This window comes from Mesoplodon mirus, assembly GCF_964341445.2.
Source record: "Mesoplodon mirus genome assembly, chromosome: 13".
In the NCBI taxonomy this organism is placed as follows: domain Eukaryota; kingdom Metazoa; phylum Chordata; class Mammalia; order Artiodactyla; family Ziphiidae; genus Mesoplodon; species Mesoplodon mirus.
In genome coordinates, this window is record NC_138989.1 from 79,030,391 (window position 1) to 79,044,422 (window position 14,032).

At 34.6% G+C, this 14,032-nt stretch overlaps 1 protein-coding gene across 1 annotated transcript in view; it reads left to right on the forward strand.

The window, feature by feature from the left end:
- The window catches only part of CDH7 (cadherin 7), a gene marked incomplete at both ends in the record, with an annotated part of 116,742 nt that overhangs the window by 61,695 nt on the left and 41,015 nt on the right, over positions 1 to 14,032 (forward strand). Inside the window, one exon of the mRNA XM_082640561.1 lies at positions 1,888 to 2,075. Coding sequence (XP_082496687.1) covers positions 1,888 to 2,075 — 188 coding nt within the window. The remainder of the gene's footprint in view (positions 1 to 1,887; positions 2,076 to 14,032) is intronic.

Here is a 14,032-nt window from a genome sequence, read left to right on the forward strand (position 1 = left end):
TTTGACCAAAGTGGCTTCTGTTTTAAACAAGTAAGAGGAAAAAAATAATTTCCTTAGGTAGAGCTGTCCTGATTGTAAACATTTCATGTCACTCTCTTTTAGTTGCCTTTTTTCTGCTTTTTTGTAAATGTGTGTGGTATTTCTTTAGAATATTCAAGAAAATAAGGAAATCAGACAAACTACAATGTTTTTAAATGCTTGTCTGATAGAAATAGGGAACTGAGCTCCCTTATGAACAGATCTTAAAGCTAATAATGTTAAACAAGGACACTTACTCTGTAAATATGAGTGCGACCATGTTTTCCTTCAAATACTGCTTCTTTAGCTGTTTTATTTTTATTTTACATATTTTTAATATTGTTGTACAGCAGACATTTCAATACCTCCTGGCAAAATAAAGAAAATTACACTAACATTAAAAAAAAAGAACCTTTCTTTAATTGTGTCCTTGATGGCTTACAATGGGGAGGAGAGGAGGATTGAAGAATAAACAAAACAAAACAATTAATGCGATTATATTTGGCTGATAATAGAATTAGCTGTTTCTCTTTAACTACAGTGATAAGAATTGGCACTTAGAATTTTTGTGGTTTCAGTTGTCATGATTTGATAGGATAGAGCATGGATTTTCTAGCTTACTAGATACTCCCCTACTTATTAAAGTGAAGGAAGCCAAAAATATGTCATTAGGTTTTTCATTTTGGCTGGGATTTTTCTCTACCATTTAGTTACTATTCTAACCTTGAAATTTTTGGATTTTCCTAAGGACGCTTGTAGATATGTGAAAGCGTTGCTCAAAAATAGTAAGTATGTGTTGTAATCATTTTTTAAAATCAGTAACAACTTATAAAATGTAGAAAATTGCAAAAGCAATCATTCTTAGCCTAGAATGTGGTCCCTTCATATGGATACATTTTCCTTTCTCTGTTTCAAAGAAAATCCTTTCTTTTCTCTTCTTAAGAAAGTGCAAATGCACCACTGTTAGCAGCCAGAAGGAAATGGAAAAGGGTGGAGGAAGCAGGAAAAAGTAGATGATTAGAGGAAGACGGTGAAAGGGTGTTTCCTAGTTTCAAAGGGATGGTTGACGTACTTCATCTGCCTCCCAAACTGGCTTCTTAAAATTTTTATTTGTTTATTTATTTTTTGAGGTGGGGGGTAGGGAGGAGTTGAGGAATGGTGAAGAGTTTTTACAAAAGAAAGTTTTAAAAAGTTACTATTCTTCTTTTGCTTCTCTTTCCTCCTGTTCAAATAACATTGCCTCTGCTCTTGTACCATTGTGCCCCAAATCAGTTCTACATCCAACTCACACAAATAATTCTTATCCTCGGTAAATTTATGAGCTAAAAGAAGACTAATATTGACTTTCATCAGCTTCCTTGTCCAGTTTTCTGAAACTTTTGCAGCAGAAGATACTATTATGGAAATTCCAACATTGAGTAATCAGAACTATTTAGGCTTGGTTTTTGCCCATTTGAGGCCTAAGCTATACTATTTTAATTTTTTAATATTCAATATTTATATTAATTGCATTTTAATTCTTTATAGTTAATACTCAATGTTAAGTCTATTTATAATTATTTGAAATTTACCTTTACTATTAAAAGTAGCATATTTCTCAGCACTAGAAATACCGGAATGGAGGATCTCCTCATGCCTTTCCCCAGGCCATCTGATTCTGCTCTTACTTATTGATTATTATCTAATTATTTCCATGAAATTTCTTGAGGCTGCATGAAATTTGTCATTTGTCTGTTATTGCTTTGTTATCTTCTTTATCAAAAAATAAAAACAATTTAAGCAAAGATGGTGCAAAATAGCCAAATAATTAAATTTTTATTGGTTAGTTTGGTGTAAGGTTTTGTTCATTTCTTGTTTTTAATTTCACAGGGTCGTACCAGTATAACGTCCCAGAATCATTGCCGGTGGCTTCCGTTGTGGCCAGAATTAAAGCTGCCGATGCGGATATAGGAGCTAATGCTGAAATGGAATACAAAATTGTGGATGGTGATGGATTTGGGATTTTCAAGATTTCTGTTGACAAAGATTCACAGGAAGGAATCATTACTATACAGAAGGTAATATTTATTTTTGTTTCCTGTGAAGGTAATATCATAGAGATTATTGAGAAAACTTGTCTGCTCTGATGGAAGAATGTGTTAGACACATTGAATGGCTTTATGGGACCATTGTTATTTTAATTTTAGGAAAAAATGCTGTGCATTTATTTTTACGTGTCTGGATTGTAGAGAAAATTGAGTAACGTGTAATTACACTCTATCAGTTCTATTCTCTGAGCAAACCCACAGCTCTTATCTAAGCTCTGTAACAGAAAAGCATACTGGCAGATGTGCTGTTTTAAATGACCTGCTTGGCGAGATGAATATTCTTTTTTTTAAATTAATTTTTATTGGAGTATAGTTGCTTTACAATGTTGTGTTAGTTTCTGCTGTACAGCAAAGTGAGTCAGCTGTATGTATACATATATCCCCTCTTTTTTGGATTTCCTTCCCATTTAGGTCAACACAGAGCAGAATTGAGTTCCCTGTGCTATACAATAGGTTCTCATTAGTTATCTGTTTTATACATAGAGTGTATATATGTCAATCCCAATCTCCCAATTCATCCCCCCCGAATATTCTTCTTTGTTGACTATTTTAGTAATGAAACCCTAAAATCATCCAAAAGTCCTTGTAAGCAACTAGACAAGCACTCCACATACATGAAAATAATATACGTAAACTTGGAAATAGAAACTGAAATGTTGTAGACTAGCTACATTATCAGCCATTCCTTTTTAATATTTATATTAACTGAAGTATTTGAAAAATTTATATAAACAGAGCATGGAAAGTTGTGAAGCCTATCACAATCTCTTAAAAAATAAGTGCAAAAGAGATTTTAAAAAATCTTTATAATCCAAAATAAAGACTATTTGCCAAATTAGCTCCCAACACTGATTAGATATGGGGGAAAATGAGCTGTTAACTCCCTTTGATCTGTACAGATGTGATCCTTGACAAATGTTAAAAAAAAAAAAATCAAATGGAATTGTTCCAGAATATAGTCTTATTTTCTCAAATGTTTGAAATACTAAAAATTAAAACATATATGAAAATGCCCACACTCAAGATACTGGGATTTTATGCCAGTGTAACAATCCAGGTGTATAACTCTGTAATTAACACTCCTCAATAATTAACACATCAATAAAGAAAGTTATATTTTAGTTGTTATAGGAAGACATATGTTCGATTTCAGGCCAATGGGCAAAACATTTCTGCAATTATTTCCAGTGGACAGCTGCTGTTTTAGCTCAGCTGGTGACAATCTGTCTAAAAAAGTTTTAAAAAGTAGGCTAGGCCAACTCTTGGTAAAATGTTTTGTTTTGTTGTCTAAAATAAAAGGAATGCACTGAGGTGCAAGGCTGCTCAAAGATTTCAGAGATTCATCTGAAATCAATCTGCTCATATTCCAGAAGTTTTAAATATATATTGAAATTATTTTATTGAACACATACATATATTTCATATATTATAATGAGACAGCATAAAGCATTGAAGAAATATATAAATACAAATATATATGTATTTGATATGAGATATTTGATTCAGTAATAGAAAAAAAATTTATACTCAATTCCTTGATATTATTTCTAGAAGCTTTAGAGAATTGTTTTTTAAAAAAAGCTCTAAGAAAACTGGATAAATGCATTTAATCTCACAGCATAAAACTCATTAAAAAAACTATGAGGTAAAAATTAATGATAACTTACAATGATATAAAAGTCACATAAATAATTATTACTACTGTTCTAGGTAGTGATTAATATCTGCTAGGACTTATCTTGAGTAACTTAAAGTCTTCTTACTTAATTCTCAAATCTCATGAAGGTATTATTAAGTACAGTGAACATATGGAATCATTATAGAATGTCCAACAAAAGAAAAAATGGTTAATTTTTGATATTTCCAAATTGTAGAATCTTGTACATCATCAAAATGATGTGGTGACGTTGTCTTAGCATATTAACTAATATGGGAAATGATTGTATAAAATATTACATAAAAAAAGCAGTATCCAAAATTTTACAGACCCTTTGTTTCAAATTTTCATTTATATAGAATAAAAATTGCAGGAAAATGTTAAAATGATAACAGTAATTGTTTCTGGATCTTCACTGTTTTTCAATGTATAATATTCATTTGTTATTATAATTACAATGTTACTAGATTCATAAGAATATTATTCAATGACCAAACCAAAATATATTTCATTAACAGCACTGTATGATCTACTTTTAGTTGATGAAAACTCTTGTCCAAATGCAGAAATATGTCACAGAGATGTCAGTCACTAGACTGAAATTTAGTGTGTTGTTGAAGCTTTCTCAGGTATTGAAAAAGACATTGTTGTCCTCTAATGAATTAAGATTCAAGAACATTCCAAATCTCATAAGCATTTAGATTAATGGATTAAAAAATTTTTTGATACTAGAGATTTCTACCCATGCACAGCCAAGTGAGTGATGTTTTGTACCTAGTAAATGCCCAATAATTGGTAATTAAAAATTTATCAATCTGTCATTATATGGGAAGTTAGCTAAATGTTTCAATAATTTCTTATGCTAAATATGAGATCAAAATTGTGTTATTTTCTGTTTAAATTATTGACAACGAAAAATAAGTTTTATTTTCTCCAGTGGCTTCTAATAGATGAATACTGTCTAATTTTTATTGTTTCTCCTCCTCTGTTTTCTTATATAATGTCAGTGATTGCCTTTGGATAATTAAGCACACTCAGTGTACAGGAAAATCTTGAGAGACAATGACGTTGGAAAATTTTACAATTTTACTGTTGTGGCGTAAATAACCAGTAAAATATTTAATATTTAATGAAGAGAATCTTGTTCACTTTGAACTCTATAAAGCATAGAACCAAGTCGGATAATATCTACATAGAAATAAGTGGAAATAACACCTCTTAGTTTTCTTCACGCTGAAAATCTTTAGTGTTAGCAAATGTTGCTTCACACTTTCCTCCTACCCTCTTTCTCCACACAGTTCTGCATAAATAATAGATATCGAGGTAATTACATGGTATACATCAGCCTAATTTTTATTTCCAAAGCTCCCTCCACCCACAAACTCCTTTTTAAAAATTATAGTTCTGCATTTTCTGCTCATATATTCCAATGCCTAACCAACCCAACACAGAGTTCTTACTGATATTGAAATAAACAAACATAAAAACTGGCTTCTTGAAGAGTTAATTAAAAATAATGGAAATGATATATTGGGTTGGCCAAAAAGTTTGTTTGGGTTTTTCTATAAAATCTCACGGAAAAACCCAAGTGAACTTTTTGGCCAGCCCAATATTTACTTTGCAGTTCAAGCTTTAGTGATCAGTGAATTTTTTTCACTTGAAAAACTTGCTTATGGTATTAGAGGTTAATCTAGTTTTTAGATGAAAAAGTACTGTTACTTTGTAATTTTTTAATTTTTGAGAAGTTTTTTATTAATTTATTCAAAAATGGAATTCACATTTTATGTGCAGTGACTACACCTAGCACTGTACCTTAGTATTAGTTTTGTATTAATCCAGGGCTTCTCCCGTTTAAAAACCTCAAATAAGGCTCATATTCCAACTCCTTACATGGACATCTAAGAGCTATTTTTGGACCCCTAGGATTATTTAGACATATTTACCAGATACATATCCCACTATTCCTAGTTTTATTCAAAGATCTAGAGTAGACACTAAGCCACTTTTAACTCCTAGAAGCAACATAAATTTTCTTCTCGGTCTTCAAACGTCCCCTCCTGGAGGACTCACTGATGCTCTGCTCTTGTGCCCACTTACTGTTGCTCATCTTTTTTTTTTTTTTTTTTTTTTTTTTTTTCGGTACGCGGGCCTCTTACTGTTGTGGCCTCTCCCGTTGCGGAGCACAGGCTCCGTACGTGCAGGCTCAGTGCCCATGGCTCACGGGCCCAGCCGCTCTGCGGCATGTGGGATCTTTCCGGACCGGGGCACGAACCCGTGTTCCCTGCATCGGCAGGCGGACTCTCAACCACTGCGCCACCAGGGAAGCCCTGTTGCTCATCTTTTAAGACTGGAGTGTTGCTCCCATTCTTCCTTCTTTAAACCAAATAATTAAATGGGAAGTAAAATTGTCTGTACCACGATTTGTTTTTCTTGATCAAGGAAGGGTGTGTGTGCACGCATGTGTTTCCCTTCAATGTTGGGAGCTGGTCTAGTAAAAATGTAATACCATGGTTTTTTTTTTCATAAATTTAGCTGTGGTCCCAAAGATTTGGGCAAATATCTAAGTCTCTATAGAAGTGTCCAAGAGAGCCCAGGGCCCATTTGCCAGCCAACTGGTCGGTCCTACCTAGTCTCTCAAAGATTTGAACATGACCTGAGAAAGGAGTTGCATAGTAGATGGATAACGCTATTCCCCAGGTAGACAGGGGAAGGGAGACTTTCTTATGGAAGTAACCACCTGTGCAGAGCTTTGTCATATGAGATAGCACGTTAAGCTCAGAGAATTAGAAATAGGGCCATTTTACTGGAGCACAGTGTGGGAGGAGGGGATGCTGGCATGAGATGAGGCAGTGTAAGTGAATGGTCTCTTTATGCCTCTTTTGCAAGGCCACTGTTACATATATGTACAGTGCTTTGCAAATGAGAGTGGATTACAAATAATAAATATTAAAAGGCATTTTACTTTCAGCTACAATAAAATATGCTATGGAATAGAAAATTATGTTTGCTAATTTCTCTTGAACCCTTATTGTTGGGACTGTGATAATTCTAATTCAAAGCATTTCTTTTCAAAGCACTGAATTTTAATGATATTTATTTAAACATTTATTTAAAATATTATTACTTTCCTGGCCACAGTCAAGTAGCACACCTTTTTTACTGTTAAGTTTAAAGCCTTAAAGTCTTTTCTTTTCTTGTCCCTTCTTGACCCATAATAGATCTTGTCTCTTTGCTTTTTTGTCTTTTGTCTTTCGTGTTTTTTCCTACTCTCTTTGGCATTACCCTAAGATTGGTTATCATTGCTTCACTCCAAAACTATTTTCATTGTTCCTGAGCTTTTTAATTTTTAAATCTATCCTTTTTTAAAAAAATTGCTGTTCAAAACTCAACACTGTTTTATTTTTATTATTCCAACTAGTTTGAAAAGAAGCTACTTTATACTAAGAGATTAAGACAGAGTGATACAACAAATTGAAAGGAAGTGGTAAAATAATCATCAATGAGGTTATAGATTTAGAAAATTCTAAAAATTTATTGAAAAATTATTAGAATTAAGGAGGGCTTTCAGTAATGAGAACTACAAAAGTAAGTTACAAATCAGTAGCTTCATTATAGCTCATGAGAACATGTGTATGAGCTCTGGTCTTCAATCCAACCGTATGGCTTCAGCCCACTAGAAGTTGTATGTGGAATATCCATCCCTCTTGCCTGTATCTCTAAACCCTCCATCTTAAAGCAGTGTGATCTCACAAAGGCAATCTTTATTCCCAAATCCAAGCACTTTTCCATCAAGGCAACAGTATCTTGATTCTCAATTTCAGAAGTGTGTCTTTGTTTACATTTTTTTTTTAAACTAAACTCTCTTTGTAGTGTTTTTCTCAGAATGAAGGAAGTCCTTTCCAAAGATTTGCTGATTCTCTCTGTTAAGAACTAACAACTACTTATGACACTCAAGGACAGGATTTTGATTTTCAGTTCTACTTCTCAAGATTTCAGTAAATGGGTGTCTATATTCCATTCCAGCTAAAACATTTCCAGAGACCCCCTCCGAGTGAGCAGAGTCTGAGAAAACATATATGAGTCCCATAAATTCAGTATTCTTTTCATGACCAGATAATAGGAGAATCATTTGTGAAATCTAGAATGGATTTCTGAATCTGAGTCACAAGAGCATTCTGATTAAAACCAAGAAATTCTGAAAGAAGACAAATGAAGCCTTCTTCCATTGTTCTCAGAATATTTTAAAATTTTCACTGAGATAAACTAGAGAATGCTATGGACAGTCCATAAATATGAACCATTTGTTCATAGGTTTTCCGGGCTCTCCTGACTATAGGAAAACCTTTACAACCAGACACTGCTAAGATGTTGATGAGCTTTTTGTTAAAGACATAAGTATATTTGTTCTGATGATGTGTATCTCAGGGTGTTACTTCACATTTGGATAATAGAGTTCCTATGTCCATTTAGCTAGTCATTTATATTGGAATTAAGTTATTTTGTACCTGTGAACCATGCTTGATAATCATCTGAACTTATTTTCTCTCTACTCTATAGTATAATAAAACTTTAGTCCATTACTTTTTCATAAACAATGCACTGTCTTGGTTATAATGAGATTTATTCCAGTTTGAGCAAATTATTAACATATTTTGAAACATCTACATATGCTGTACTTGCATAGGGTGAACTTGGGAGCAGGGAGAGAAGAACAGAAAAACAATCTTTTTCTAAAACATATGCTAGAAAAACAAAAAGAAGTACAGAATTGTAAAAAGTTATCTTCAGGTATGCTATTATTGCTCCAATGTCTTATATAGAAATATAAATTCTGCATATGACCAAATATGCAGAATCCACAAGGCTAAAGATTTGTATAGATGCTACCATAGAATTATTTTTTCAGAATTCAGTTATCCTTTCTATACATTAAGAATAGACATGCTTATATATTTTAGGTATTTTTAAAAATGATAACAAAACCACAGTGTTAAACCGTTAAAGCAAAGTACAATCTATTTCTGTGGCCATTTATGAATGATTTGATGATAACCTTTAAAACCAGTTTTACATAGGGCCTCAGAATTCACCAAGCATAAACATAAGTATTATCCCACGTGAGTGAAAACTGTGTCTTTCTTTCTACCTAGAATTCTTTCTGTTTACATTTCCCCATCATAATTTACAATGTAGGAAATTTAGTCTTCTGTTTTTCCTTTGAGGTATGGCAATCTTACCTTTAACGTACTTCAGTTTTCAATGTAAGACCTCAGTTGGGATTATCTAATGGAATTTTGCTTCTATAAAATACATTACTACATAGAGTTACAGTACAGTAAAAAATAAGCATTTTTCAAAATGCATTTCCTTTGAAGGATAAGTACACATCCATTTTCTGGCACAGGGATGACTTGTATGGTGGCTGATATCATACTGTCAAAGAACATATTTAAGCTTCTTCAGGCCCATTCTGCTGTGCTATCTTCATAGCCTCCTCATTTTCCATACCCTAAAATAAGGTTGAATGAAGTCAAAACCATCAAATAATAGAGCATTGTTGGGGAGGTATTGATAACATGGCCTCCATTCCCTGTGGGAGAGGAAGGGTTAGAATATGCCGCATCCTGTCCAACTTCCACTCAGCTGCACAGATTTCTGAGCTCTGGGTTTGCTGTCTTGTTATTGAGACGTGTCCTTTGTCTGCTGCTTGCAGTAATTCCCAGAGTCAAGTATGTATTTCAGTATTTCATAAATGCTGTTGATGTGTGGTAGAGGAAAATGAAACCAACAATATTTCCAATTTATTTTTCTTCTTTTCATTATATTTTTTTCTTTCAAAGATGTTATTTAAGTAATCCTGCTGCTGTGGATGCACATTTCTCAAAATGGAGGAAAGATATGTGTCTCCTTTGACTGTGAAAAAGCATACATTTTGGATTTTTGTTTTAGATTAAAACAATAACTCTAGTGAACGTCTGAATTTCAGATTATATTTTCCAATGTGTTCAACCTATTGTTACTATGTATATATAAGTGGATCCTAACATCATCTTAATCATCATGCACATGGGTGCATGTGTATAGACTCTTCTCTACATATTTTGAGTATAATAAATGAGTATAAATTTACTTATTTTTGAATAGTCAAGATTAGAGATGAATTTAGGGTCTTAAAAAAATAAGATAGCAACACTCTTTGAAGAAAGTTGATCAAAGAGACGAAGACCCTGTTCCTTAGGAGTATTTTCTATTTTCTTTGATTTTGGCAGTTATCAGAGCAATCTTCTCAGAATATGTGTATGTCAAAGACATATTCCAGTGAGCCCTTCATGGTTTTTTGTTTTGTTTTGTTTCGCTTAGTACAAGTCACAGATAATGCACAGTTTTCCTTATTTCTGTCTTTTTCCATGGTGTGTTGTTTCCTAGATTAGTTTCAATGGGTAGGATTCCAAGAAAGAGATATTTAAGAAGTAGTTAAGAGGGGATTTAGTGATTACCTAAGGAAAATTGGAGAGAGAATTTAAGGATAAAACTAATGATTCTAGTATGAGTAGCTAGATGAAAAATGTGCTGTTCCTTTAGAATGGGAGTGTGGAGGTGATTAAAATGGTTTGCAGTATATTTGCGTTACCTGTGATATCTAGGTAAGTATTTCTAGAAGGTCATGAATGAGGGTTTGTAGCTTAGAGGAGAGATCTAGAGTACAAACTTAGGTTTGGGGGTCATATCGTATGCATGGCAATTAAAATGAAAGGGACGACTGAGAACATCAGCTCTAGCATGCATATAAAATGAGGGAAAGAATGCTTTAGACATTACTTGGTGAAACTGACAAATTTAAGTTAGGGCAGAGAAAGATTCAGAAAAGGCAATTTATTGTATTCTTCCAGGATTAAGATATTTTAAGAGAATTTAAAAATAACTGATCAACAAAGCAAATAAAAATTCATATTTAGATCAATAAAAAGAATTGCATATATTGTCAGTAGAGGGAGGGGATTGATGGATCCTGGAATCTACGTTATATAGTAAAGACAGGACACAACCAATAAGGGAATGATAAGAGTCAAAGGCCTGGAGTTCAAGGAAATTTCCACGTCTAGATCTGATCTCTCTGCCACTAGTTCATTTAGTCGTTTCAAGTCTGTTTTGGTTCATTTTCCCTGGATATGCAGCCATCACATGTCAAAAAGTGAAGTCACCCACTTTTATTCTCTTCCTCTTTGTGATTGTATCAGCTGCTACCTAACAAGTCATCCCAAAGCTGGTGCTTTAACACATTATTTCTTTAGGTCATGATTTCATGGGTCAGCAGTTTGGTGGGGCCTCAGCAGGGTGGTCTTACGAGGGCTCACACATGGGTCAGAGGTCAGTTACTCGTGAGCTTGGTGGATCTGCCTCTGTAGAGGTGGCTGTCTGTCTGCTGGAATGACAAGAGAGGCTGGAAGTGTGCCTTCCAGCAGCCAGCAGCTAACCTGGCTTTGTTCCATGAATTGCAAGAACAAAAGCTCCATGGTCTCCTGAAGCTGATTTCCGGAACCGACACAACATCACTTCCACCACATTATATTGATCGAAGCAAGGCCAGGTGACCCAGATTCAAGGAGTGATGGGGGGGTGGAATACATGAAAAGAGAGGAGCTATAAAATATTGTGGATACTGTGAAAGAAGAAAAAAGATTTTGGGTCCCACCTCTGCTCCAGAGAAACTAAAAAACCTTCAGGTTACATTTACATGAAGTGGCAAAAGTAAGGGGGAATCTCAGATCTGCTGACTTCCACTTGAATCTCCTCTCCACTGTCAGCTGTGTATATATAAGTGGATCCTAACACAGCTGGATCTGTGATAAGTGGATATCTGTGATAAGTGGATTATCTTATTATCCACTTATCTGTGATAAGTGGATCCTACCCACAAAGTAATTGTGTGGATCAAGATTAATTAATAGTTGCCACTATTTGATAAAGGTCCCCAGGAAAACATAAACTAAACTGTCTTTGGGTCATAATCTGGATTCAGCTTCCCTGAAAACGAGACCCTTTCATGGAAGTTCCTGGTCCAGTCAGTAGTGCATGCTGGGAAATATGGGCCTCAGCACAGTAAGGGAATCCATCTGAGCTATACTGTGAACCAGGTTTTTGATGCTAGGCAGGAATATAGTCATTGGCAAGGCTTGTTTTCTACCTTCTGCTTATAGAATCCAAACAGCCTACCTAAATTCACTCTTAGAACTATAACCTGCGCAGGGTAAGGACTGTATAAATGTGTATTGTTCACGGGAAATACGTTCAGCCGTTTATGGTACTGCCTCTTTGTAGACAAGTGCAATTAGCAATTTGAAATGTGTGTGCATTTAGTTGGTGGTCATAGAATTTTTTTAAAAAGTTACAAAATGGAGATGTGTTAGGATACCTGCTTGAATTGCTTTTTAAAAAATATTCAGTGATCTTTATATCTAGGTTAAAATGTTAACGAGCTCAGAGGGCACTCGTGGAGCTAGATAATGGAAATAATAATTCCTGATATTTGTATCCTTATTTTATTCCTAATAGCTTGACATAATTTAATGTCTTAGGCTTAAACATTTCTGCAGTTACTCATAAACTGGACCCTTTCTCAGGGTCCCAGTTTACCTGTAGAGCACCAGATACTTTCTATGTAGTGGAAGTGATCTTTGCAAAATGTGAATGTTTGTATCAAGCACCTGAGAAGCAGCAGTGTTAAAGTATGGGTTGTTTTGAAAGCTAAAATAATGACTCTCATTCAAATAATTTATTCTTAGATTTTTTTTCTTTTTTCTTTCTTCACTCAGCAGTCAGTGAATCTCTGTCCTATCTAAGACAGTGGTTACCTACTTGTAACAACTGGTAACCTACCTACCTACCTCTGTAAGATTATACATTTGGCTTCTTTCATAGATCTCAAAGCCTAGCACAGTGAGACAGACATGAAAGGGTCAGTCCCTTGTAGAGGACACCCACAGAGCTGGCGAAACTTCCAGAGGTCTTCTCCCCTTCACACCTGAGCCTCTCTGAGGGCTTCAATGTGGACCATTATATACATAATTATTACATATATATATATATATATATATAACAATTATGTGTGTGTGTATATATAAAACAATTTAGAACACATCTTTCTCTTCCCTCTTCCCTATAAAAAAATAACTTACTGCCCAAATCTGGATATAGGTTTTGTGATTCACACAAATTTCAAGACAGGTAAAAGCTGCGTGCTGCTGATAAAATCACTTGTAGCTGTGAAAGCAAAAATGTCACTGGACAGAGTTAAACAAGTAAGACAGACCTCAAGGATATTGCAGTTAGGAGAGAGAGATGAGAATTCAGTGTAATCTCAACTCAGGTGAAACAAAGGCCTGGAGAATTTTTTAAGAGCTGGAGAGAGAGAGAGAGAGAGAGAGAGAGAGAGTGAGTGTGTGTGTGTGTGTGTGTGTGTAATGGGGGCAGGGGTGTAGGTGACACTGTTTGCTTTACCCAAAGGAAAAGTAAATTTTCTTGTATTTTCATGATAGCAGGTAGTTTTGTAACTTGGAGCAAGACTCTTGCTGAAGATTGGTTCTAAGAAAAGGTAGGTCAGGGGCCTAGAGTCAGGAAGAAGCCTGTCTACATTTAGTCAAGCTGACAGAGATAATAAGGCCTTCTTGGGCATAACCCAGGGACGGGGGGGGAATAAAAGCAGTAGTGCAGTTGTACATAATAATGGTGTTTTTTTGCTTTTGGAAAGTACTTAGGGAAAACTTTAGAATTCTTATTGTATCTTATTGTATTTAAATGTACAAAATTGTTCTTTGCTGAGATACCTTGTCCAAGGTTGTAGATTACTTCTAAGGTTCTGGGCAGTAGATTTATTTAGAATAAATTAATCATAAAGGGAAAGTTATGATTGTGGGTTCTTTTCCATTGGTACAGTTTCATTTAAGCCCATTTACGTAGGAAAAATGATTTGTATTGATTTGATCAAGTAGGGAGGATATTGAAAGCCACGGAGTATATGCTTTGATCCCAAAGACAGCTGGATGCTCCAGAGAAAGAAATGCTTTTAAAGATGATGAATGGTCTCAGTACTTTTGTACAAAATCAGTATTAAACATAAGACACTATATACATAGACAGTGTCAATGTGCATACACACACACACACCCCAGCCCCAATGGCACCATGCCGTGGTTACAGGAACAGAAGGAAGAATTTCCTGAATGCTGTAACTTGGATCAGTCCCTGAAACATCAACAACAGCATTGGCCCA